The 17,696-nt window shown below is 51.7% G+C and overlaps 1 protein-coding gene across 1 annotated transcript; it reads left to right on the top strand.

Annotated features, from left to right (window-relative positions):
* The first annotated feature begins 2,863 nt into the window (after positions 1-2,863).
* LOC134762040 (NUT family member 2D-like) lies at positions 2,864-11,819 on the top strand. Its single transcript, XM_063727550.1, has 8 exons — positions 2,864-2,916; positions 4,942-5,638; positions 7,499-7,627; positions 8,600-8,739; positions 9,182-9,239; positions 9,327-9,582; positions 10,064-10,180; positions 11,704-11,819. The coding sequence occupies exons 1-8, from the start codon at positions 2,901-2,903 to the stop codon at positions 11,740-11,742; spliced, it is 1,452 nt and encodes a 483-aa protein (XP_063583620.1). The 5' UTR covers positions 2,864-2,900; the 3' UTR covers positions 11,743-11,819.
* Positions 11,820-17,696: the final 5,877 nt, after the last annotated feature.

Consider the following 17,696-nt stretch of genomic DNA (forward strand, 5'->3'; position numbering starts at 1 on the left):
ATTCCCTTTGGACGGCATTTATTTCATTGCAGCTCATGCATTTCAAAAAATAGTATGCCCTATTTTCCTACTCAGTCTGGAGGTTCCATTAAAGAACATTTCTGGCAAAGAATTTTAGTCCTGAAAACACACTCCAAAATATACTTTCTTCTGACTCCATTCCCAGAGTTTTTCCTACCACATTCAAATTATTTCTAGAAATGTTTTGGTTGTAGCCTTCATCAATTTCAGTCGATAAAGCAGCAGATAGTAAGGGAACAATTCCAGGCTCCCCCACCCCTGACTCTGCAACACAGTGCAGCATTCCAGTTGGCAATAAAAAGCTAGTAGAGAAGAAACTCACTGACTTGAGTTTGTAATAGCTTCAGAAGAAAGTTTAATGGTCACATCCTTTCTGCTTATTTGCAGGATTCCTATCATCTCTCTCCACGTGATAGCACTGAAGAGCCTTCACCTCTATGCAGGCCCAGGGCCTCAAGTGCAGAGACTGAGAGCTCTGCAGGACACAGCATGGAGCTGCCATTCCTCTACTGTTCCGTGATTGGGTGGAAGAGCATGTGTCCTCTGAACAGGGGATCCAAGCCCTGAGATGTTCTTTCTCAGCAGTCAGTGCGGCCCAGGAGTTTCTGTGGGGATGCTCAGAGAGCAGGGGCCGGAGGACTTTTAGCCACCACCTCCCATGGCAAGTCTTCACAAATTACCTTTGGCTAATTTGATTGTCTCTCCTCCTGGGGTCTAGGACTTCAAATATGTACAGAAGTGATTGCAGAATTAAGACAAGACACTGTTCCACAGTATAGTTTTTGTATCACTGGCTCATTCAAATCCTATATCAAAAAAGACTCATTCAAATCCTATATCAAAGCCATGTGTGAGAATCTTGAGAAAGCATCGGTTGACTGACTTGGCAAGGGAGGAAGCTACCAAGAATTCTGCCCTTCTTCAGTATCTGAGTATGATATTTTGCTTCAACATCCCTCTTAGATGAAGTTATTGATTGAAAATCATTTAAGTTTGCCCCGTGATAAAAGATCAAGTCCTCAGAAAGATCTCCAAAGCGTTTATTGTTTGTTTGGTTTTGTTTTGGTAAGTTTACCATGATTTTGCTTGAATTGCTCTCCGTTGATCTTCTCAGCTAAGATCGAGGTAGAGTTGCACAGTGGAAGAGGGCTGCATGTAAGTAGGCAGTTCTGTCTCAGAGGACAAAAGGCCTGGGAGCACCCAGACAGGCAATCACTGCATGGAGGTCACTCCCCTCCCAGTGGCCACTGTGGAGGCATTTCACAGATATGCTTGCTGGACCGTTCAGGTTTAGAGTTGGGACAAAACTGAGAACTCATGGGGATATTGGACAGGAGTTAGGAAATGACCTTCTCACACAACTGGGGCAAGGAGGGGAGAACCCTGGGCTTGAGACTTGCAATCCACCACCTGCCCCTGCAGTGTGGCCCCTGTTACATTTTTCTGCAACTCTGCCCTCTTGAGTCCAAATGTCTTCAAAAGGGGCAAATGCTTCGTAAGTTCCAACAGAGTGTGTTTCAGTGAATGTTCGCAGTGTGCACCGGTCTGGCTGAAGGTCTCTTCCCTTCCCCAACACCCTCCCATCGTGCAAAATTACCCTGCCCAGCAGGGAGTGACGTGTGTGTCAGAAATTTTGCTGCTGTGCTCTGAGTACTCCTTATCTCCTTTGACCAGTTTCCTAACACTCCCCATGTCCACAACACAGAACATGGGTGCTCTTTCCTGTCATTTTGACACTAATAAACGGACAGTGATTCTCAGTGTGGAAATGAGAATGAAGTTTTTTTTGAAGACAGGCTACAATAATTCCCATGCAGAGAACCACATGCGATCACACTGGATTCCAAACAGCAAGAATGTATGGTGAAGGTGAGGCCAACAGTGAGCTGAGAGAGGCCAGCCAGGATGTGTTTCAGTGAAGATGAGAAACAATCAGATAACACTTGTTTCCTCCAGGAAAGAAAATGTGGTGGCCAGGGAAAAGAGATGGGAAGAAGGCTGGTCATTGCCTATTCCACTGTGCACAGTTTGAATTTGAAGCCATGAAAAGTATTGCTTGGTTAAATTAAAATCATTCAAAAGATAAAAAATAAACATTTAACACCAGCACAATATGCTGGGAAACAAAATGAAAGGATTTCTGGTCTCGGTGCTGTAGGTCGCATAGCCACTCTTTCCTGGATTGAGGCTTTCCAGCAAAGGAGATGGGAAGTAAGGCTGGCCTGCTGGTGTGGACAGAGATTCCAGCAACATACATGACCTGGGGGCACAAGGATTGCTTCCTAAACAATGATGAGCACACAGCCACCTAATAGCCTGGATCGGCTGAGACCATCCTGATTTCAAACACCCAGTCCCCTTGCCTTCCTAAGAACCCCTGTGTTTCTCAGACTGAAAACGTGTTCTGAATTTTGTTCATGAAGTGCAGCCCCCGTTGAAATTCATCAAGAGTGGGAAAGAGCCAAAGTGGGAAGGAGCATGGGTTGATTGGCACAAAAGTAGGTCTGTTGATAAAGAATGGAAGTAAAGAGGACATCAGGTAGAGGTTTTGCTGTGAGTCAAAAGGACAATTTAAAAGTTGCCTAAAGAGGCACACGCCATCTCTGTTGCTGCCGTCCAGTTGGAAAGGAAACTCAGGTTCTTGCCTAATGGCCGAAGCCCCTCACAGAATGTCCCCCACCCCTACCAGCTGCCCACTGCCCCTCCCCCTCTGCAGAATGTCTGGGGTCCTATGTTCTAAACCTATTTACATTCAAATTTTACCTGCTCCACTGGACTCAGGAGCAACTGCTGAGCCAGGTCACTCTCTGGGTCTTACCCTTGACTTTTCTCATTGCGGAAACTGCCAGACAGCGGTTGTCAGTGCCCAGCCTGAGGGGATGGCTTCAAATGGAGGTGAGCCTGTAGGGATGGGGGCATTATCCGAGTCTGCCATGCCTCAACTCCTTGGGAATTCAAATTTGACACTGCCCCTGGGGACAGTTGATAGGGCTGCTGTTAAGGAGGGAGGGAGGACTGGATGTCCCCAAGGACACCACACCTGGGGATGGCCATGGCACCCTGAGTCTGCGGTTAGGGAGGACGGCTCCTTAGAGGTGGACCAAGATGCCTGGGGGAATACACCATGTAGGGGAAAGGATGGAGTGGATGGATTGATCCTTTCTAGAAGGAGACAGGTCACGTCATTGTGTGTTTGTAGGGAGTGGTGGGATCGTGTTGTGTTGGTGGCCCCTGGAGGACGACAGGCAAGCCCAAACCCTGTGCCGTGTCTTCAGGCACCTGGAAGGTGCCCTTCCATAGTGTTCAGAGGGATTTGGACTGGAATTTTCTAGATCTTAGGGAGGAGTGGGGAGAAGTGGTCTCAGCCAGAAAACTGTTGGGTGGGTTGGCTGTGACAGAGCATGTAGTGACAGCCTCTGGGTGGGTGAGGCTGGGGGCTACTGTAACTGCCACAGCCCAGAGCCTCTGAACTCCCTCCCCAGACATGGCTTCTCCATCAGTTCAGGTAGCTGTTGGCTTTGATTTAACAGGGGTGGGGGCAGATGGGGAAGTTCAGGCAACACAGGGCCTGGGTTTCCTGAGTTGTTCTGAATTGTTTGCCCTTTTTTGGAAGCTCAGGTCTTCAGACCCATTTCCTCTTGTCTGCTAGCTCATGGCCCATCCTCTGCACTTTGTTTTACTGTGGAGATGAAGAATTTGCTCTTATTCCATTTATACTACCTCATGAACAGGGGACAGGTGTGGATTCTTGCTGGTTCTCAGTGGAAGGGTCTGGAAAGGCTGGTTTCCTTTTCAGTAGAGGAAAGAGAGTAGCACACAAATAGGAAGATGATTCTCTTATTATTATTATTCAAGTTAGAATATGTGTCCTGAATGCTGAGGTGCATGTGCTGTATCCCTTATTCCCCTTGACTAGAGACTGCCTGAGGTCCTAATGAACAGGGATGATGTCCAGACAACTTTGCCTCACCTGGCCCGTGGCCCAAGACCCCCTGGTTCTTGGTTGGTCGCTATGTTCAGTTATTGGGAGCTCAAAGGAGAAGAAGGACCAGAGATGGGCTCCTTGTCCCACTACCTATTGTAACATGACCAGCAGCTGTGAAAATCCCTAGACACCTCCCCTGATAGCCCTGCTGCTTGCCATTTGCTGGCCGTGTTCTAATCGTGTGTGGCTGTTGCTGGCTATGCAGTGACACTGTCTCAGGGGACTCCACCACTGCCTCTCAGACCTGCTCCCTGGGAACAGAGCTTCCTGAGTGGCAGCCGGGACCATCTAGTACTGAGGAAAGGGTGGCCTGAATCTGACCCCTATTTAGCACTTGCTGTGGGTGGTGCCAGGACAATCACTTCCATGCTGGGTGTGACGAGTTATGGATTATCTTCAGGGTTCCTAGGGTGCTGGCTTGGGAAAGATTTCCATCCAGTGGTTTTCTTTTGTTGTGTTTGAGCTAGAAAAGAAAGGGATTTACAAGAGCTTCAGGAAAAGGAAGATTGAAGAGGAGATGGGGCCATAATATTTGGAAGCTTCTGGCTTCCTGTCGGCCTTCTGAGTGCCGAGCCATTGCCCTGGGGTAGGCCCCTCACCTGTTGCTGAGCATGCTGAGGACCACCAAGCCGCTGAGAGACTGATCCTTGACCCATGGCTTGGGAGATGCTGAGGCAGACCCTCGGGCAGCAAAGGCTTGGCTATTGCTTCTTGGGAGACAAGGTTTAGGGAGTCTTGGTGGGCAGGGCCTGGCTCTCTAATGGAGCGACTCTCCTTGGAGGAACAGAGCATCCGATGCACACTCAGGGACACTTGCAAGCTGCAGAGTTTCCCTGTCATAAGCCCTTAGCTGTTGGGACTCCCCTCTGATTCCCCAGTGACTAGTGTGGACCTGGAGACCCCAGCTCATTCACCTCTTTCCTTTGTCTCCACAGCATACCCAGTGCTGGGACCAGGCATGACCGTGAACCCTGTCACCTCCCTGTCTGTGTTCACGGCTCTGCCCTTCACCACACCCGCTCCCAGCCCAGCACATGGGCTGCCCCTTGTGACTGCAGGGGTTCCTCCAGGCGGCCCTCTGGTGCTGTCTGCCTTCCCCAGCACACCTCTGGTGGAAGGACAGGATGGCCGCGGCCCGAGTGGGGCCGGGGCTTCCAACGTCTTTGTCCAGATGGGGACAGAGGTGGGGCCTGTGAAAGCCCCTCAGGTGCAGACCTTGGTCCTAACTCAGGCCCCCCTCTTCTGGCAGGCTCCAGGCACCCTCTGCGGAGGTGTCGTGTGTCCACCTCCCCTACTCCTGGCAGCTGCTCCTGTGGTGCCTGTTATGGCTCCCCAGGTGGTTGGGGGCACCCAGGCTGGTGAGGGAGGCTGTTCCCAGGGCCTTCGTCTTCCACCACCACCACCGGCTGCCCAGTTGCCCCCCATCGTGTCCCAAGGGAATGCTGGGCCATGGCCACAAGGGGCTCATGGAGAGGGCAGCCTGGCTTCCTCCCAGGCCAAGGCCCCGCCAGATGACTCCTGTAACCCCAAGAGTGTCTATGAGAACTTCCGACTCTGGCAGCACTACAAGCCCCTGGCCCGGAGGCACCTTCCCCAGAGTCCTGACACCGAAGCGCTTTCGTGCTTCCTCATGTGAGTGTCCTCGGGGCATTGGAGCTGGTCTTGCAGCTCACACGTAAAGAGGCTGCTGGATGGACGGGAGGTCACGCTGTTCAGGGGAGCTTGCAGGGCGGTTGTGAGGGTGATGGGTTGCACTATGGGAAGATACATTTTCAACAATATTAATCTGGCTGTGGCTCAGGACAGACTGTCAGGGGCCTCATATCAACTGCCCGTCACTGTCCCATGAGTCCAGCCAATCCTTACTTTCAATAATTTTCACAACAATGTTTACACAAGACCCAGGTCAGAGAGGGTTCCTGGTGTGACGTGAGCTACGATTTGGGTTCAGGTCTTTGAGTACACACCCCAGTACCTCCCCTTTAACCCAGTATTCATGGTCAGGAGCACCTCACATGGGGCTGGGGGGAGGAGCTGCAGGGCCCAGCAGGAACCTGGCACATGCCCGCAGTTCTGCCGAGGTCCAGTTAGCACAGTGGTGGTGGAGCCTGCACAGGGGGATGGTCTTGGGCCCCGCACTGGGGTTGATGCCGGGCAGGTATTTGCATCTTCACCCTCAATCCCTCCTAGAAAAAGGGACAATGATGCTTCATTCAGATGATGGCGAAGAGATGACTTGAGCTCGCATATGACATGCATAGCACAGTGCCTGGCACATGCTATGACACATTACATGATAGCAATTATGATTGCTGTTCCCATTACTATCATTATCAGGACTAGGCCATCTAGGAGAGCACTCCCCAAAGCCGTTTGTGGTTTCATTCCCAGTCCTTGCCTCTCTCCACCCTGCGGGGCATCTGTGACCCTGTGTTTCCCACTGATGAGCAAATGGGAGCTTGAGCACATCCACCATGCAACACACTGGCCGTTCCCCTAGAGAAGTCCCCTGCCTGGGGTGTAGGTGGAAGGTGGCCCCACCTTCATCCCCCAAAATCTTGCTGTTCCCGCACCCTGGAACTGGTTGCATTCCCCCTTGGAGCAGAGTCTGGGTGCACTGGGGACCCTGATTCTTGGAGTGGAGCTGCCCCAGGCTCACAGGCCTTTGCCATGGCTCTTGTGGGAATGTGGGATCTAGACCTGCTGCTTGCAGTGGCGTGGACACCACTCTGCTTTGGTTCTGGGCGTGTGCTCCTGCTCCTCATGCTCCAGGGCCCTGAGGCTACATCCCCAGGGGCTGCCTTGCTCCAGAGTCTCCAGGAAGCCAGTTGAATGCTCAGTCCTGGGGCCCTGGAACCTGCACTTTAACCCTCACCCCCAGGTCATCCTGTGTGCACACTGTCTCAGTCAGCTCAGGCTCTGCCGTAACAAATCCCATAGACTGGGTGCTTTATCAAGACACATTCATGTCTCCCAGTTCCAGAGGCCAGAAGTCCCAGATCAAGGTGACAGCAGATTGGGTGTCTGGTCAGGGCCCTCCTCCTGGCTGGAGAGAGCTGTCTCTGGCTTTGTCTCCACGTGGCTGAGAGCAAGAGCCCTGGCGTCTCCTCCTGCCCTTATCAGGGCTTGGATTCCATGACTGGGACCCATGCTCATGACCTGCTCTAACCCTGATTGCCTCCAAATACTGACACACTGGTGCTGAGGGCTTCAGCACAGGAATGTTGGGGACACACATGTTCCACCCATAGTACTGAGTCCACTTCTCAACACTGAGGACTCGAGGGGCAGTCGGAGAGGCCACTTGGTAGCTTGTGTTGATGTTTGATCTTGGGGGTGTGTCCTGGGGCCTGAGGAGCCCACATGGGGGAGAACAGGACAGGGACAGATGGCAGGACAGGTGTGGGGAGGACAGGGGCTAGGTGTTGGGACCAGGTGGGCTTGGGATGAAGGGTGGGCTTATAGGCTGAGACTGACTGCACTGGTTTACAGCCCAGTTCTCCGATCCCTGGCCCGGCGGAAGCCCACCATGACCCTGGAGGAGGGACTGTGGCGGGCCATTCGGGAATGGCAGCACACGAGCAACTTTGACCGGATGATATTCTATGAGATAGCAGAAAAGTGAGTCTGGGGTCCTGGGAGCAGGGCCCGCGTGGCAGGGTGAGAGTGAATGACAGAGGTCCGGTAGCCATGGCGGCTTCTCAACGTGGAGTATGAGGAGGGTGTGGACAAACCCAGGACACTCTGGGCCCCTGGCTCCCACAGGAAGCTGCTCCTGCCACCTAGATTGTTCTGGGGTCTCTGTCCTGCCCTATTGGGAAGCACACCCTGCCTGGCCTGGGGCCATCCCTGCCTTGACACTGGAGGTCATGGCGGGAGCAACCAGCATCACAGCCCAAAGTGGGTCACCTCCAGCTGTGGGGATGGGGAGAAGGGGCACTAGTGACTATAGACAAGAGTGGGGTACAGGCTCCTCACAGCAGTGGCCAGAAGTTAGTTTTCTCCTATCCCAGCCTGGCCAGGGAGTTGGGTTGGGGAGACCTGTGCCTGGGACACCATGAGACCCACCTCTGGCCTGACTGCCTTTGCTCCTGGGCAGTCCCCTCCATGAAGACAGACAGACAGACAGCAGCCTCAGGGGAAATAAGCCCTGTCCTCTGGGCTCAGCTTTTGCTTCCTCCTGACCCGGGGTCTCCCAGGCCTCGTGCCCCTGGGTTATCTTTCGGGGGCCCACAGTCCTAGCCTCAGGACTCCTGCATCTGGGCATCATCCCTGATGCCTTCTGCCATACACCCCACCCCTGGCCAGCTGAAACCTGGAGCAGGGGTCCCCCGGGACCCTCCTGGACCTCGTGGCCGTGACTTGAGTCAGGAAGCCCCATTGATGCCATGGGCTCTGCAGGGGCCAAGTGAGGGAGGGTGAGCCCAGAACTCTGGGAGCAGCTTCCTCCTGGGACTGGGGAATGGGACACAGTGAGGGCCTGGACAGCCCACCCGAGACACTCCCTCCCATCCCTCCCCTCGGTCGCTGCCTGGTCCTGGGCGGAGGGGGCCTGGACCCTCTCAGCACAGCCTGGGCCTCCTTCACCGCCAGGTTCCTGGAGTTTGAGGCTGAGGAGGAGATGCAGATTCAGAAATCGCAATGGATGAAGGGGCCCCAGTGCCTGCCTCCTCCAGCCACACCGAGGCTTGAACCTCGAGGACCCCCGGCCTCTGAGGTGGTCAAGCAGCCAGGTATGGCTTCCCACATTCCCACAGGAGCCACGGCAAAGACCAAAGGGGCCAAGGGAGGCCACTGTCCCCACACCCCATGCTTCCCTTCAAGAGGGGGATTTGCTCCCTCCAACAGGACAGCTTCTGGGAGCATATGTTGGGTATTGACCTGGTCGAGTTTCCTAGCTACTCTCTCCCCTCTCCTGTCCAAAACTCCACATATGCTCTGCCCAGGAAGCAGGGATGAGTGGGGAGAGTACAGGGCGTATTGGTGGCTCCAAACTTCCTCCCAAGCGATGCTGTCTCAGATGTGCCCCTCCTGCCTCCTTCAGGGGCGCTGTGGTTAAGGTGGACCTGACCCAGCTGGGACCCACTTCACATCCCCAAGCCCTGCCCTCCCCTGTGTGGTGGAAGCAGGAGGAGCGGCCCTCACCACGCCCATACTCCTCCCTCTCTGCCTCAGTGTACCTTCCCAGCAAGGCCGGCCCCAAGGCCCCGACTGCCTGCCTGCCACCACCCAGGCCCCAGAGGCCAGTGACCAAGGCCCGCCTGCCACCACCCCGGCCCCACCGACGAGCAGAGACCAAGGCCCGCCTGCCACCACCCAGGCCCCAGAGGCCAGCAGAGACCAAGGCCCGCCTGCCACCACCCAGGCCCCAGAGGCCAGCAGAGACCAAGGTCCCTGAGGAGATCCCCCCAGAAGTGGTGCAGGAGTACATGGACATCATGGAGGAACTGCTGGGGCCTTCCCTCGGGGCCACGGGAGAGCCCGAGAAACAACGGGAAGAGGACTGGACGCCCCCAGACCCGGGCCTCCTGAGCTACATTGACAAGCTGTGTTCCCAGAAAGACTTCGTCACCAAGGTGGGCTGGAGTGCTGGGGTCTGCCGGATTCCAGGGGGTGGCACTCCCAGGTCCTTGGAATTAAACTCTGTTCCTTAGCTACTCAGCAGTGTGTGTATTTCCATGGATTTGAGTGTCTGTGTATGTGAGTGTGTGTGTCTGTGTGTTGCTGTGTGTTTGTGTCTGTGGTTTGTTACTGTGTGTCTTTGTGTGTCTGTGTGGGTGTGAGTGTGGAGTGTGTACCTTACCTGTGTCTGTGTCTTTTCCTGTGTCATATGTGGGTCTGTGTGTGTGTCTCTGTGTGGTTTGTGTGTCTCTGTCTGTGTGTGTGTATGCTACCAGGTCTGTGGTCTGTGTCTGTAGCTGGTGGTCACCATGATATGAGACAGCCCCAGGAGGGTGGGGACGGGGCGCTCGCTGCTTTCTGCATCTCCGCCAGGTGTCCTTGGCTCCAGGTTACTCCCTGCCCAGGAAGCTCATGCCTTCTTCCTTCTGTTTCCAGGTGGAGGCCGTCATTCACCCCCGATTCCTGGAAGAATTGCTTTCCCCAGATCCACAGATGGATTTCTTGGCCCTAAGCCAGGAGCTGGAGCAGGAGGAAGGACTCACCCTTGCCCAGGTACCCCAGGGGCAGGAGGGACCCGGCACACAAGGCCCACCTGATTGTCTAATCCCCCCCGCTGGGGATGCCTGGCTTCTTGGGGAGCCACTCTGGAGTGGGAAGATGCAGGTTCAGAGGGAGTAGGATGGACAGGAGCCAGGGAGGGGAGTCAGCATGCAAGCTGCGGTGAGGCCCAACGGGATGCCCGGCAGAGCCACACCGTCTCTCTTTGACATAAAGCCCAGCTGCCTCAGGCTTCCCTGCCTGCCGCCCAAGTGCCCTGGTCTCCACCACCCTGGGCCCTGCTCACACCTGGGGCAGTGCCAGTAAGTGCCCCCTTTCCTCCCGCAGCTAGTGGAGAAGCGCCTCCTACCTTTGAAGGAGAAACAGCATACAAGGGCAGCCCCTAGTCATGGCACGACCCGGTTGGACTCAAGTTCTTCTAAGCTTGCAGCTGGCCAAGGAGCAGAGAGAGACATCCCTGACCCCCAACAAGGGGTTGGCATGGAAACCTGCCCACCCCAGAAGGCTGCCCGGGACCCTCAGGGACGAGGCAGAGCACACACTGGCATGGCCAGGTCCAAAGACTCTGTTGTGCTTTTGGGATGTCAGGATTCCCCTGGGCTGAGGGCTGCTCAGCCAACCTCTCCTCCCCAGGACCACAGACCCACCAGCCCTGGCCTGGGGAGCAAGGATGCCTTGGATCTCCCTGGAGGGTCTCCTGTCCGGGAGTCACATGGGCTGGCTCAGGGGTCACGTGAGGAGGAGCTCCCCAGCCTGGCCTTCCTCTTGGGTTCCCAGCACAAGCTTCTGCCCTGGTGGTTACCCCAGAGCCCTGTCCCTGCCTCGGGCCTTCTCAGCCCAGAAAAGTGGGGACCCCAGGGAACTCATCAGTCCCCATCTGCTCAGAGAAGAGGCCTCAGCCTAGCACCCTCTCCTGCCATGAAGTCCAAGAAGCGACCTCTCTTTGGAAGCCCGTCCCCTGCTGAAAAGACACCCCACCCAGGGCCTGGGCTCAGGGTCTCTGGGGAGCAATCCCTGACTTGGGGGCTGGGTGGCCCCTCACAGTCTCGAAAGAGAAAGGGTGACCCCTTGGTCTCCAGGAAGGAGAATAAGCAGCATTGTAGCCAGTAGGGGCTTCTGGCAGGCTCTCTGGGGCCACTCCCCAAGGATGGGGCTCTGGCATCCGATGCCCCAAAGCAGTCAAAAGCTTCTTCTCCCCCAGTGCTGATCTTGCTGGGCCTTAGCATTGGAGGGGAGGGGAGGGAGGGGAGGGAGAGGGTGGCTGAACGGGGAGGGCAGGAAGGGAGGGTCTGGGGGGAAGGGGCTGGGGAGTGGGGGTGGGAAGCAGTGCGTTGGGGGCCTGGTGTGTAAATGTGAATAAATGTAGTTGTGTTGGAAAATGCTCTCGGGGCTGCTGCCTCTGTCCTCGGTGCTGTGTTGCTCCGTGGAGGGTGTCTGTGAGGGAGGGCAGAGGAACTGGCAGATGCCAGGCTCTGGGAACCCACAGGGGCCGGCCCCACTCTTTCCTCCTGGCGTAGGGAGCCCCTTCAGATGCTCCAGGGACTGACAGATGCTGAGGAAGCCCTGATCCCTCCCACCACCCACTCACAAGGCCCTGCCTGCTTTAGGGAGGCTTCTTGGGGCCTCCCATCATTATCAGCATCCCTGGAAAGTCCTGGGATTAGAGAGAGCTGGCTGGCTCTTGTTCTGCTCGGTGGGAGCTGAGGAGAAGCCAGCCGCCTGCAACATGAACATGGGGAAAGGAGGCTGCTCCTGCTTAACCCTCATCAGGAAGAGCGCGGGCACTGGGCTGAGAGGAGACATTGAGGTGACTGTCCACACGGGTGTGTTTGGGATACGACGATGGGTGGGGAGCAGGGGAAGTCCCTCTGCCTGTTTCTGGGCAGGAGAGAGTCTTGTCCAACTAGCTGAAGCAGATGCTCCTTGCTGTGGCCACAGGGACTGGCCTCGGGGACCTCAAGGTCCTGCATGGAGCCCCCCACAGCTATGATTCCCTTCCCATATGAGGACTGAACTCATGTGGAATTGATGTAGACACAGATTTACATTGGTATCTAAAACAGTTCCCTCCCAACACACCATCACCAATGGGAACAAGCATGACCAGTCACCAGGCGCAGGGTGGGTGTGTCTGCTGGTTCCAGGGCCAGGAGGAGCTGGGGCCCAGGCTGAGAGGGGCCGAGGGTCAGCCGCCCTTCTGCCAGGCACAGACCCCAAGGGCAGAGCAGGGGCTGCCTGGGATGTGGCATCGGCTGTCTGGGAAGTGCCCTGGGAGTCGGGGGCTAGGTGTTCACCAAAGAGAGACTTCCAGAGTCTATGAGTGAGATGAGGACTGCATCAGGAGAGGAACCGAGGCTGGGGAGGACACTCTGCTCTTCCCCAGGTTGTCCTGTCCTCCCAATCTCTGCTGAACTCCTCTCACCCCATGGGCCAACTTCTGCCCCTTTTACCCCTAACCCACCACTTAGAATCTCAGATCCCAGCGTGGACAGGACCCAGCACCCACCCTGGTTACCTCCTGGCCAACACCTTCTTCTCCACAGTCTGAGTTCTGATTCCTCCCCCAGGGCCCTTATTGGCTCAGGACCCCTGTGACTGCCAGGGCACCTGTCCCAGCACTGCCTGCATGCAGAGCTGTGGTCATGGCACTGGGGGCTGGCCCAGCAGCAGAGGCTGTTGGGGCAAAGCTGTCCGGTACACGGTGGCCTGGCCCCTCGGCCAAGTGACAAAGGGAGCCATGTTTGGGTCCTCTCTGGCCCCATCTGCCCACAGAACACAGCAGTCAGCCGGACAGATGCCCCTCTGCCCCGTCCCTTCTGCTCGATGTGGGCAGTGTTGGAGGCCTGCCGTCTTCTGTGGCCTTTGGGAAGGAGAGTTTATCTTGGCAGGGCTTCCCCAGCTCAGTGCACATCAGGCCCTCGGGGAAAATGTGGGGAGTGAAGAGACACTGGTGGGTGATGTGGGCAGTTCCCGTGACTCCTCCACATTCAGGGCCATCCTCAGGAGATAAGGTAGCACTGCCCCGTTGCAGGGTTTAGGAATGTTAAGTGAGCCGTGTTTGAAGGGAACGTGGTCCATACTCTGGCGTGTGTGGGTGCCCAGCCGACTTCCTCACCTAAGGGTGAAAGTGACACCTTGGGGCTCCTGCTGGTTACCCCACTGGCTGTTGTCTATCCCACTGTCCCTGTCTTTGTTTTGGCTGAGCCATTCCTAGGAGGCAGAACTTGTGCTTCCTCCACCTCTGTGTCCCACTTGAGCCCTACAATCTGCCCCTAAATGGGCACAGTGGGGCTGACTGGGGGTCTCTGGTAGACTGAACACATATCCCCCGCCCAGTTCCTGTGCTGAAGCCCTAACCCCCAACGTGATGGTATTTGGAGATTGGGCCTTTGGGAGTTATTCAGGGTTAGAAGAGACCATGAGGGTGGGGCCCTAATGATGGGATTAGGGCCCTGGTAAGAAGCAGAGACCCCAGAGCTCTCTCCCTGACATGAGTACACAGTGAGAAGGCAGCCATCTGCAAGCCAGAAAGAGAGCCCTCACCAGAACCTCGCCCACTGGGATGCTAACCTTGGACTTCCAGCCTCCAGACTGTGACAAATACATTTTTTTTTAATATGCGCCACCACCCCCAAGTCTATGGCACTTTGTCCTAGCAGCCCTATGTGACTAGGACAAGGTGCATAATCTCAAGAACTTCCTTCATGACCGGAATCTGGAAACCGTGCATCAGAGCCACGGGAAAGAAAGGCTCGGCCCTTTGCAACTGTCAGCACACCTCCACCCCAAGTGCAGTGTCTCACACATGAACCAGGAGAGCCTGGGACACAGTGAAAAGGAATCTGTAAATACCCATGATGTCGTCACATCCACGCTTGGGGAAGCCATGCAGCTTGCTCACAGCAGGTGCTGGGGGTGTACTGAGGCTCTTGGTCGGCTTGGCCTCCCTGCTCACGCAGCCAGGTCACTCTCTGGGAGCCAGTGCAGCTGGGGTGGCCACCGGCAGGTTTGCCTCCAGAGACCCCTCCCTTCACCACTGGATGACAGATCCCTGAAGAAGCCATGGCCTCCTGGGAAACTCCATCTGACAATGTGAGCAAAGCTGGCCCCCGTTAGTGAACATGCTGTGCTTTCTCACAGCTACCAGGATGGACTTGATCCAGGTGGCTGCCCTTTTGTAGCTCACTTTGATTCTAACTTCAGCGTCGCATGATGCCCTATGAATGGAATATACAATGTGTGTCTTTCACATCTGTCTTCTTTCACTTAGAATAATATTTCCAAGGTCATCTACATTTTTAATATGTATCATTACATCAAACCTTTTTGTTGCTGAATAATATTCCATTAATGGATATACTAAAATTTATCCATTTATCAGTTAAGAACATTTGGGTTTTTTTCACTTTTTGGCTATTGTGAATAACACTTCTAAGAACATTTGTGTACAAGGTTTCCTGGGGATGTATGTTTCCATTTCTCATGGCTACATACCTAAGAGTGAAATTGATGGGCCATATGGAAACTCTATGTTTAACTCTATGTTTAACATATGGGCCATATGTTTAACATATGCTTAACATATGGGCCATATGGAAACTCTATGTTTAACTCTATGTTTCAGAAGGTGCCAGACTGTTTCCAGTGTACATGAACCATTTTATATACCCACTAGCTGTGTGAGGGTCCCAGCATCTCTCCATATTCTAGCCAACATTTATTATCAACTCTCTTTTTGATAAAGTCATCCTAGTGGTTCTGAAGTTGCATCTCATCGTAGTTTGCATTTGTGTTTCCCTGATGTTGAACCTCTTTCATGTACCTATGCGCCACTTGTATACCTTCTTTGGAGCAATGTGTACTCAACATTTAGTAATTTTTAACTGGTTTGTGTTTTGTCATTGAGTTATAAGAATTCTTTATATATTCCAGATAAAAATGCTTTACAAGATATAATTTGCAGAAATATTCTCCCATTCTATGGGTTGTCCTTTACTTTCTTGATGGTACTCTTTGAAGCACAAAAGTTTTTACTTGGATGAAGTCCAATTTATCTATTTTTTCTTTTGTTACTTGTGGTTTTGATGTCATGTTTAAGAAACCATTAACTAGTCTTAGGTCATGAAATTTATTCCTATGCTTTTTCCTTTTTTAAAAACCATCTTAAACATTTTAAATTGTACAATTTAGTAACGTTATGTATATTCACATCATTGTGAAATTTAGATCTTTAGAAATTTTTTATCTTTCACAACTGAAATTTTGTACACATTAAATACTAATTTCCCCCCTACTCCCACCCCCAGCCCTTGGCAACCACTACTTTATGTTTCTGTAATTTTGACTACCTTAAATACTTCATATGAAGGAAAGTATTTGTCCTTTTGTGATGGGCTTATTTCACTTAGCATAATGTTCTTGAGATTGATCCATGTTCTAGCATGTGACATGATTTCCTTCTTTCTGTAGGCTGCTTAGTCTTCCATTGTGTGTATATACCATATTTTATCCTTTGATCCACCAATGGATATTTGGATTGGATCTCTTGGCTACTGTGAATAATGCTGTAATAGGGATTGTATGGAATTTGTAAATTGTTTTAGGTAATATGGACATTTTAACAATATTAAGTCTTCAAATCCACGTGCATGGAGATGTCTTTTCATTTATTTATATACTCTTTGGTTTCCTGTAGCATTGTTGTTTTGTAATTTTTAGTGTCCAAGTTGTTTGCCTCCTTGGTTAAGTTTATTTCTAAGTATTTTGTTCTTTTTCATGCTATTATAAGTAAAATTGTGGGTTTTTTGTTTTTGTTTGTTTGTTTGTTTGTTTTTGTAGTAGAGACAGGATTTCACTATGTTGGCCAGGCTGGTCTCAAACTCCTGGCCTCAGGTGATCCACCTGCCTCAGCCTCCCAACATGTTGGGATTACAAGTGTAAGCTGCCGCACCTGGTCTGAAATTTTTTTCTTAATTTCCTTTCCATATTGGTCATTGCTAATGTATGGAACTGCAATAGATTTTTGTGTGTTAATTTTGCATTTTGTAACTTTGCGGAAATCATTTATGAGTTCTTACAGGTTTTTTGGTGGAAGTTTTAGGGTTTTCTACATATAAAACCATATAATCTGTAAATAGAAATAATTTTACTTCTTCCTTTCCAATTGGAATGCCTTTTATATATCTTTTCCTTGTCTAATTGCTCTGGCCCAGTACTACATTGAATGGAAGCGGCAGGAGTGGGCATCCTTGACTTTCTCCTGTACTTTGAGGAATAGCTTTGTCTTCCACTAGTAAACATAATGTTAGTTGTGGGCATTTCATGTAAGGCCTTTATTATGTGGTAGTATTTTCCTTTTATTCCTAGTTTGTTGAGTGTTTTAAATCATGAAATGGTGTTGAATTTTGTTGAATGCTTTGTCTGAATCTTGTGGTTTCTGTCTTTCATTATATTAATGTGGTGTATGACTTGATTGATTTTTGTATCTTGACTCATCCTTGCATTCCAAGCATAAATCCAACTTGGTCATGATATATGATCTTTTTTTTCTTTGAGATGGAGTCTCACTGTGTCACCCAGGCTGCAGTGCAGTGGCGCAATCTCGGCTCACTGCAACCTCTGCCTCCCAGGTTCAAGTGATTCTCTTGCCTCAACCTCCTGAGTAACTGGGATTACAGGCACCTGCCACCACGCCTGGCTAATTTTTGTATTTTTAGTAGAGACAGGGTTTCACCATCTTGGCCAGGCTGGTCTTGAATTCCTGACCTCGTGATCCACCCGCCTTGGCCTCCCAAAGTGCTGGGATTACAGGCGTGAGCCACTGCGCCCAGCCTACAATCCTTTTAATGTGCTGTTTAATTCTGTTCACTAAAATTTTTTTTAGGATTTTTGCATCAATATTCACCTGATACATTGGTCTTTAGTTTTCTTTTCTTGTGGCTTTGGTTGTGGAATCAAGGTGATTTTGGTCTGAGTTTGAGAGCGTTTCCTTTCTTTAATTCTTTGGAAGAATTGAATTGATTCTTTGGTAGAATTTCCCAGGGCTGGGTTTTTCTTTTTGGGAGGTTTTTGATTACTGCTTCAATCTACTTACTAGTTATAGGTCTGTTCCAATTTGTAAAATTTATTTGTGATTCAGTCTTGGTAGGTTGTATGTTTCTACAAATTTATCCATTTCTTCTAGGTTATTCAATATGTTGGCATTTAAATATTAGTAGTATTCTCTCATAATTATTTTTGTTTCTGTGGCATCCGTTGTAATGTCCCTTCTTTCATTTTTCATTTGAGTTATCTTAGTTTTCTTTCTTTATTTCATAGGTAGTCCAGTTAAGGGTTTGTAATTTTGTTGATATTTCAAAACATCTAATTCTTGATTTTGTTGATTTTTTCTATTGCTTTTCTATTCTCTATTTTGTTTATCTATCTGATCTTTGTTATTTCCTTCCTTCTGCTAATTTTTGGTTTAGTTTGTTCTTTTTCTAGTTCCTTGAGGTGTTAGGTTATTGATTTC

This window comes from Pongo abelii, chromosome 8, assembly GCF_028885655.2.
Source record: "Pongo abelii isolate AG06213 chromosome 8, NHGRI_mPonAbe1-v2.0_pri, whole genome shotgun sequence".
NCBI classification, from domain to species: domain Eukaryota; kingdom Metazoa; phylum Chordata; class Mammalia; order Primates; family Hominidae; genus Pongo; species Pongo abelii.

Coding starts and splice junctions, on each gene's coding strand:
- LOC134762040 (XM_063727550.1), top strand. Junction 5,639..7,498: donor GCGCTTTCGTGCTTCCTCAT/GTGAGTGTCCTC, acceptor ACTGGTTTACAG/CCCAGTTCTCCGATCCCTGG. Junction 10,181..11,703: donor AAGGACTCACCCTTGCCCAG/GTACCCCAGGGG, acceptor CTCCTGGCGTAG/GGAGCCCCTTCAGATGCTCC.